The sequence below is a fragment of the Lampris incognitus genome, chromosome 6 (assembly GCF_029633865.1).
Source record: "Lampris incognitus isolate fLamInc1 chromosome 6, fLamInc1.hap2, whole genome shotgun sequence".
NCBI classification, from domain to species: domain Eukaryota; kingdom Metazoa; phylum Chordata; class Actinopteri; order Lampriformes; family Lampridae; genus Lampris; species Lampris incognitus.
Genome location: NC_079216.1, coordinates 8,402,364 through 8,411,381, shown reverse-complemented (window position 1 = coordinate 8,411,381; position 9,018 = coordinate 8,402,364). Strand labels below are relative to the sequence as shown.

At 46.4% G+C, this 9,018-nt stretch overlaps 1 protein-coding gene across 1 annotated transcript in view; it reads left to right on the top strand.

The window, feature by feature from the left end:
* Nucleotides 1-4,729, top strand: part of LOC130114205 (PDZ domain-containing RING finger protein 4-like) — a 105,117-nt gene extending 100,388 nt beyond the window's left edge. The window contains exon 8 of the mRNA XM_056282014.1: nt 3,263-4,729. Coding sequence (XP_056137989.1) covers nt 3,263-4,729 — 1,467 coding nt within the window. The remainder of the gene's footprint in view (nt 1-3,262) is intronic.
* Nucleotides 4,730-9,018: the final 4,289 nt, after the last annotated feature.

Genomic DNA, 9,018 nt, shown 5'->3' with positions numbered 1-9,018 from the left:
TGCCCTTCGCCCAACTAGATGAGCTAGTCGATAACGAGCTTTGCGATTTGGGTTTTAGCAATAAACGGTAAGCTAGAAAGGCCCGTTCTGACGGATTCACCGCAGCCATTCGAACAGCAACACAGATGTGCTGAACTCTCGACTCATTAATAGATAGCCTAGTGCAGTGTTTCTCAACCGGGGGTCCGCGGACCCCTAGTGGTCCGTGGTGTAATTGCAAGGGATCCGTGAAAATAACATATCTTTAAAAAAAAAAGATCCTATGACATTTATAGAAATAGGATTATTTTACTCAAATGTGACTGAGACCTTTATCTACCTCAACTATAAAGGGTAACGGGACTTTTTTCTCTAATTACATCTGTTTCACAAGTGTAATTTATTGTATTGTAACGCGCATGGATAAGTAGACACGTTGGTCCTTGACTAACGGGTCGGACCCTTTAGTCGACTGGTTAACGTGGTCGCTTGCGGTGCAGGAAATACGGGTTCGCGTCCCGGTTGTGGCGACGGTATCTCGGACTGCCCCCCGAATTCGCTACAGTATTTTAATAAGAGATCTCGCTCCCGTTTGCATTGTTAAAAGTTACTGCATAAAAATTCTGTTGTTACATATATCTGAAAGTTACTGAATACGTATTCTGTTTTGTTAACTATATCTAAGTTACAACTGAAAGCTCTTATTTTTGCCCCAAAGAGTGAATAAATGCTATAATGCAATTTAAAATGCAGTTTCTACTGTTTCTATCAAATTGCAACCCCCCTCCCCCAAGATCAGGTGGAGGGGTCCTCAGGGTAGATCAAAAATACGCAGGGGGTCCAGGCCCCAACAAGGTTGAGAACCACTGGCCTGGTGGATACTCTGCTTTTCACTGCAGATGTAGAATACCGAAAATGTAGCAGCTATGAACCCATGCGGTGCAACAACGCTTGCCTGTTCCCCTTTGCTTTCATCTAGGTCTTCACTCGTGATCAAAATTTATGTGTTCCTTGAAATTACTCCGGCTCTGGCCGTCGGCAGGATGGAAACAAACTCCTCGTTGACTTTCCTCCCCGAAAGTGAAAGTGAAAACAAGGAGTTGCACTCGGAAATCTGAATACAAAACAGCGGGTATGAATATTCATGGGGGGGGGGAGGCTGATGATCCGTTTAGAAATTCCAAACACTGGTAGTCGTGCTTTAAAATTCTGTTTTGTCGGAAAATTAGCATACCGTAAAACTACACAAACGTGAGTTCAAAGACGTCGAAGAAACAATCCCTGAAGTAACAAAGCTGTTAAGGAGCGATTCACTCAGCGCTCTGTAATCCTCCAAGAGAATCCAGAATAACGTACTTGATGAACTCCCGTACAGTTTTCACGGCTTTTCTTCTTAAATCCTCCCCCCTCATTTCGTTCTGAAGACAGAAAAGGAAAAACAAACACGGGGGGGGACTAAACCCAGGGGGGGGGGGGCTAAACCCAGAAGACTCTGGTACAGACCTCTAAAGGGTTTTTGTTGTTTTGGGGCTCCCAGGCGACAGCCAGATCTATTTATTTTTCACCTAAATGAATTGGGTTCTCGGATCCTGTTTTCCCAAACTTTCTGGTTTTGAAGTATATATGAGTAATATAAGCAGAAGTGACACATGGCAGGTTTATTCGTACGGCACCTTATCATGGCAGAGGTCATTAATAGCGCTTTACAGGCCAAACGATAAGAAAAAGAGCATTATTTACGCCGTGTCACACTCGAGGTCGAGCTGTTATACTGAATATAACAGCTCGACCTCGAGTGTGATACCGCTTTTATACAACAGTTCTACAATCACCATTCATTAGCTAACGGTGATAAGCGACAGCAGATTATGATTTGTTTGTTTATTTAATCATTTATTCAGCTCCGCCAACAAATAGTTCCAGAACTAGGCTGTTGAACTTGGACCGTTGCCAGGCAACCTGAACACAAACGTCTTCCTGCACAGCTCGCTGCTTTGTACAGGTGTGCACACGTTACTGTGTAGACCATTCGTAATTTAGCTCCAATGTTATTTGTGGAAATATATCCATCTTTGCCGTGCAAGTTTGTTACGGTCTGATGTTGATAACGACCGTTAATGTGGCCTAATTAACGGTTATTAATAGAACACCCGTGCGGCGGAGTGATACATATAGTTCAAAGTCCCAGCGCTGTTATACTGAATAGCAGCCCTCATGGAACGCCTCTTGTCCAATCAAATGACTTGGCTGGATCTAACTGTTGTACTATAAAAAAGCGTAAAATGAGATAAAAGTTCAGACAAATTTTATAAAAGTACAGACAAGTTTAAAACCGAGTTAGTAAAATAAATGTGCCATAAAAACTGATCAATTAAAAGTAACAACAATCAGAGCAGAATATATAAAAATAGCAAAGTATACATCCAAAGGAGTTGAATCAGGTGCAGCTGGACTTGGTATATATCCGTGAAGACGTTTCGCCTCTCACTAACTTGGTCTTGTCAGAAAGGCACGAACTGAGGAAGCCTCTTGGATGAGAGGCGAAATGTCTTCACGGATGTATACCAAGTCCAGTTGCACTTGATTCAACTCCTTTGGATAACCATGACCTGGATGAATGAGAACATTCACAGACAGCAAATTATACAAAACACACACACAAACACACACACACACACACACCAAGAACTTAGCCGTTGGCTGTTTAGAAAAGTAAGGTTTTTAAACCTGCTTTTAAATGTGTCCAGTGGGGGGGCCTCTGTCAGGTCCTCGGGCAGGGCCCTCCATCTACATGGGGCGTAAGTACAAAATGCAGCTTGCCCTGCTCTAGACCTAGCATGAGGGGTGGTTAAAAGACCACAGCCAAATGACAAGGTTGTTACATATTTGCACCTTAGTGAATTTTTAAGAATTATTTGGCTATAACGACCGTGATGTGGATGTAACGCCACCGGGCTACAAGACAGATTACTTCAGTGTCGTACATACGCCGCTGGTAGACGTCAGGGTCAAGTACAGCTAATGCTAAGCTAACCATCACCGATCAAAAACTGATCAACATCCACCTCAACCAATCAAATGCAACCAAACCAATCCTCTAAAGCAAGAAGAGTCATTATTAGTGTTGGCCATCATTAAAGGCAACTACTTTACAGCCCTATACCTGTTTACACTGGACTGAAATGGGAGAATCTAGAATCCTCCATTTGGACATGAAATTTACACCACACTTAGAGGTTTATATAAAACAGTTTTTGCTGATCTGACACTGGTTCCGTTTCAGAGAGTGGAGGAGGCAACACCCACATGCTCCACCCTCCAACACCACACTGAAAGCACAGCGAGCATGGCCAAAAGGGGGGAAGACGTCCTGGCGCACATCCAGAGACGGCTGTCCCAGTGCCTGAGAGACAATCAGGATCCGCAGCACAGTACTGGCTCTGTGCGGCTGCAGGAGGAGGAGGAGGATGAAGAGGATGAGGAGGAGGTGGAAGGCGACCGCTTCCAGCAGCTTCTGGAGCTCAAATGTCAGATCCACAACAGTGGTGAGTACGACCTTTTCTACAGCCGCCGTAGCACTATCGAGTGCAGCATGGCTGAGCAGAGCGGTGTGCAGCATGAGCTGCGCATGCTCAACGAGGAGCTCCGCAGCATCGAGCGGGAGTGCCAGAACATCATGCAGGCCCACAAGCTCCGCAAGGGTCAACAGTTGCCCTCCATGGGCCACACCGCTCCCTCCATCAAGGACCAAAGTCTCCAACACGGCCAGCCCGCTAGGGGAAAGCTGGTGGACATCAACGAGAGGCTGGAAAAATCGGACAAGGACAGCTCCAGCGCATACAACACTGCGGAGAGCTCACGGAGCACCCCTCTGGCCATGGACCGCTCCCCAGAGCACTCTCTCCAGAGGATGGTCAGCCTCACCAACCAGAGGAATCTCCGAAGCAGCCTGGCCACGGGCCACTCTCTAAGCCCCAGCCCCAGCCCGACACACCGGGCAACGGTCCCGGGCAAGAGCAGCAGTACGGACCACAGCAACCCATCTGAGTCAGACCAGACAGCCCAGGCGGAGGAGGATGGGCGAGGGAAGCTGAGACCCTGCGGCTCCCAGATGCCGTACTTCTCCCCATCCCACAGCTCACAACAGAGGCAGACCAACATCCCAGCTCATGCCCGCCACTACCAGAGCTACATGCAGCTGATCCAGCAGCGCTCCGCAGTGGAGTACGCCCAGAGCCAGCTCAGCCTGCTTAGCGTATGCAAAGAGCCGCAGCGGCCCACCAACGAGCCCAAGATGGAGTGGAAGGTGAAGATCCGCAGTGACGGCACCCGCTACATCACCAAGAGGCCCGTGAGGGACAAGATCCTGCGAGAGCGCGCCCTGAAGATCAAGGAGGAGCGCAGCGGCGGCATGACCACAGATGACGACGCCATGAGCGAGATGAAGATGGGCAGGTACTGGAGCAAAGAGGAGCGGAAGCAGCACCTGGTCCGGGCCAAGGAGCAGAGGAGGAGGCGGGAGTTCATGCAGCGGAGCCGCCTGGAAAGCCTGAAGGAGAACCCTCAGAGCAGCAGTGAGGGCCGCAAGGAGGTCAGCATCATCGAACTCAGCCACAAGAAAATGATGAAGAAACGCAACAAGAAGATCCTGGATAACTGGATGACCATTCAGGAACTGATGACTCACGGGGCCAAGGCGCCCGAGGGGGCCAAGGTGCACAACGCCTTCCTTTCAGTCACTACTGTTTAAGATAAGAACACAACAACACAAACACACAACTACCCCGTGCGGTATAATCTACTTGCCTCGTTCAAAGTGGCATTTTTATGAGGACAAAAGGAGTATTTTTCACACTTTGTAACCCAAATTAGCATTTTGTAAAGAATTTATCGACGTCGTCACACGGCATTTTTCTTCGAGTTGTTTTCCAGCCATTTTTTTTCCCACGTCACTCTCTAGGAGTACATTTTATATGGAATTATGATGATGCAATTATTTTTCTTACTTAACTCTACATGTTTATCTTTTTGAACATCCTTTATTTTCATACCTAGTTTGTGTTCAGCCCATTCAACTCAAGACGGTAGTACACGCTTCATAAGAGGACTCCAGTATTTTCCTTTAAGTACGTAAAGATGTTTTACCCAACGTGCTCGCTGGGTTTGCAAAACTAAACCAGCCAGGTATTTTAGTCTTCTTTCACTTGTGACTACCTGTACGCTCATGCAGCTAACGACAACTCCGTCTGACTTCGAATGGCTTCTTAATGCTTTGACACATTCCAATCACAGTACTGTACAATGTTTTCCCAACACAATGCAAGATGATTAACGCAGAATGTCTTTAACTTGTAGAACGTCGACCATTCTGAAATAATTAATCCCATGAGCGCATTTGTTTCTCAAGACAAATGTGGTGACGCTAACATGTTCGAGGAAATGTAACTGCAAGATGTTTTCTGTATTTAATTTGTGACCCTGTTTTCACCGTTTAGGTCTTGTACCAGATATTGTGAGGATGTGTGTATGCATACACATGTGAAATGGACAAGATAACTGATTTTGTGCTTATGACAGTGAGATCCATCTTAAATGATGACTTAGCTAATAAGGGTTTCAAAGAACCGTTTGAACAATTTGGTAAAAATCTTCAGTTTCTTAAATTTAGCAGTCTTACCTTCTGGCATTCCAGAATCCTCGAAACTGTTTATTACTTATAATTAATTTCATTAACAGCCCGGTTTCACTACCAACGTCTTCTCGATGGGTGTTGCAGGTTGTATGGGTTTACAGTGAAACTGCTTATTTGTTGTGTCTGTAGTCTCGGGCAACTGTCTAGACTCTTGAACATGGAAAAGGGAAAAACCTCAATGTTCTGTATTGTAAAGCCTCGAATCTCTGTGCTGCTCCGGAGACCAACTTAGAAGACCAAGACTCGGGCCTGTAATGAAATCCAAGGATCCGTTCCAAATCAGTTCATGTATATCTTCTTTGATTTTCTTACCTGGATTATGGAGCATGCTTAAAGACGTCCATTCCAAATACTCCAATATTCATCCAACGAGTCCAAACTGAGTTTTCTAATCCTTTGTCCATGCAGCAGCTCAGAGTTTCTGAAACCTGTTGTCTTTTTATGTTGTGGTTTCTAACAATGAAAGGAAAGACTTCAAAATACTGAAGAAACTGTCTTGTACCACCAGAAACACAAACATGAACTCTGTTTGACTTTTGCTTGGTAGTTTATATAAATATAAATGTAGCGAATTCAGGGGAACCTGCCACAGCCGGGAATCGAACCCAGATAGCCCGCACCACAGATGACTACGTTAATCAGTCGACTAAAGGGTCCGACCCGTTAGCCAAAGGCTAGTGAGTCTAGTCATTTTAACAGGCCGACTAAAGGGTCTGACCCGTTAGCCAAAGGCTAGCGAGTCTAGTCATTTTAACAGGTCGACTAATGGGGCCAACCCGTTAGCCAAGGGCTAGCGAGTCTAGTCGTTTGTGATCGTTACACTATCCCCCCTCCTTCGGAAACCACGTCCCCACGCTTCAGCATACCAGCTCCCTCATACCTCTGGGCACACACGCTTCTGATGGCCTCATGGTCTCACCATCCCACTTCTGACACCAATGTAGTGAACTCGGGGGGCAGCCGAGACGCGAACTCGAGTCTCCTGCACCACGGGCGACTGCATTAACCAGTCGACTAAAGGCTCCAACCCATTAGCCGATTAGCCTGATGCAGGCTACCATGAGTGGTTTAGTCTTCCAAATTGTGTTGGTTTATTTGGATACTTGCTTGTCGTTTCACTGACATTCCAGGATCAGCTGCTAAGGCTTCAGACGGTTCTTAAAAAGGAGGGTAGTGTAACCATCATGAATGAGTAGACTCACTAGCCGGTTGGCTAACAGGTCAGACCCTTTAGTTGACTGGTTAGCACAGCCGCCTGTGGTGCAGGAGACCCGGGTTCACATCCCGGCTGTGGCGGTTCCCGGCTGCCCCCTGATTTCGCTACATTGGTGTCAGAAGTGGGATGGTGAGACTGTGAGGCCATTGCAAGCGCGTGCGCCCAGAGGCGTGAGGGAGCTGGTATGCTGAAGCGGGGTCACGCTTCCCGAAGGAGGGGGTAGTGTAACGATCATGAATGAGTAGACTGGCTAGCCGGTTGGCTAACGGGTCGGACCCTTTAGTTGACTGGTTAGCACAGTTGCCCGTGGTGCGGGTGACCCAACTACCCCCTGAATTCACTACATTTATATATATGTACATATGTGTGTGCATACAAACACACACACATCAAATCCCGCCACAGATGGACCTGTTCAAAGTTGTTACATACCTGTATTTTTACATATTTTTTTACGCTCTGTGCACACAACTTCTCTCAGCGTAGCCTTAACAGTCGGAGAGGAGGTCACGGTTATTGTGGCAACCGGTTCCCACAAGCAGCGAACACTCAGTAGTGACAGGCAGATGTCAATTAAAGGTGCATTGTGTAATATCTCTGCTGTTTCCTAATGCACAATATGGCGAGCAAACATCAGCAGGGGTTTGCTGTAAGGTACTGACTGAAACCAAGTGAGTGACTCACCGCCTTCTCCACACACACACACACAGACACACACACACACACTGCACAGATCGGCTGAGTTATTTTTTGGTGTGTCTGAACGCCTGCACCCTCGTGTTCCTCAGCCAGCCGTGCAGAGAACACAGCAAACCGAGATCGACTGAAGGTGTTCAAAAATGGCTTTTCTATCAGAATGTACTTGTCGTCTTTTTCCTATGCCGTTATTCACATCCCTGCGAAAGAAGTCAGTGTTCAGATGGAAATTTCACAGTGCACCTTTAACCCTGGGATATACATTTTGATTTTGATTGGTACCGGCAGTCTGGTTCCCCTTCAGAAACAGCATGGGTTGGATGTTGTGTACTTTTTACTGGGAGATAACCAACTGTCACTCATGGTCGCCCGCCCTGAGCAGGACTCAGAACACAGCGTTGGGTTTTGTTAGTGTCAAAGGGTCGCCATTTCTCAACGGACTTTCCGGTTCAGTTGCGTGTACAGTCCACCCATTTCCGATGCCTCATTTCTAACAGAAATATTGTAAATTTTAATATTTCCAACCGGCCCCTGTATTTGTTTTACGTCAATGTTCAATGGTCTTATTTCCAGTAATGCGTAGTTGGCACATTTGTAGCCAGGTAAAATGTGTGATGATTGTGATCATTGAAAAAGAAATGTTAATAAATTATTGTTTCTTTTTTGGGATAAGAAACCCTGTGAGAGCTTTCTTCATCTTTCTTCTTCTTCTTTCGGCATCATCAGCTACGTATGATGTTGACCGCCGAAAAACGTGCTCAACAACTGGCCGCCATGGTTAAGCATATTTTGGGTTTTTGGTAATAAAACAGAAAGTGGTTTACCATTGCCTTCTGCCCGCAGTACAGGAGACCAGATGCTAGAGTTCCCAGCATGCCTCCTGTTGTGCTGGAGCTAGCTGCCCAGTGTAGACCAGGTCTATTTAAAGGCGACCTTCTACCTTCTCGTCACAGTGCCGTTATGGGGCCTTTGCAGCTTTTTATAGGTCCACCAGCGCCCCCCATGGCCCACTGCGCCCTGGTAGCGACCGCTGCTGTTGGTCCACGACTGCTTATTCTCCAGGTAAGCCTGCTTATTTGGCAGCTGTCCTCCATATTTGAGGGAGCGTTCCACTATCGCCGCCTGTGGACGCGCTCCAGAGCAGTACGGCTCTGCCAGAAATCTTCCCTCTTTATTTGGGAATATCTCGCTTGCCCAGAAGTGGAAGTCTGTTGCAGCTTAAATTAATGTTCCTGCAAAGTGACTGGAATATGTTGTAAACTTGTCGAAAAGAACAAAAAAATCTGTTGGTTACGGAAGAAAGTGAGCTTCTAAATCCAAAATATCCTTTACAAGGACCCATTATAAAGGCTGCAAAATGATGATTATGTTATGGATATTTCTTTTATATGTATTAACCAAGTTCAGCTTTTGTTCAATGAACTGGTTTATGAAA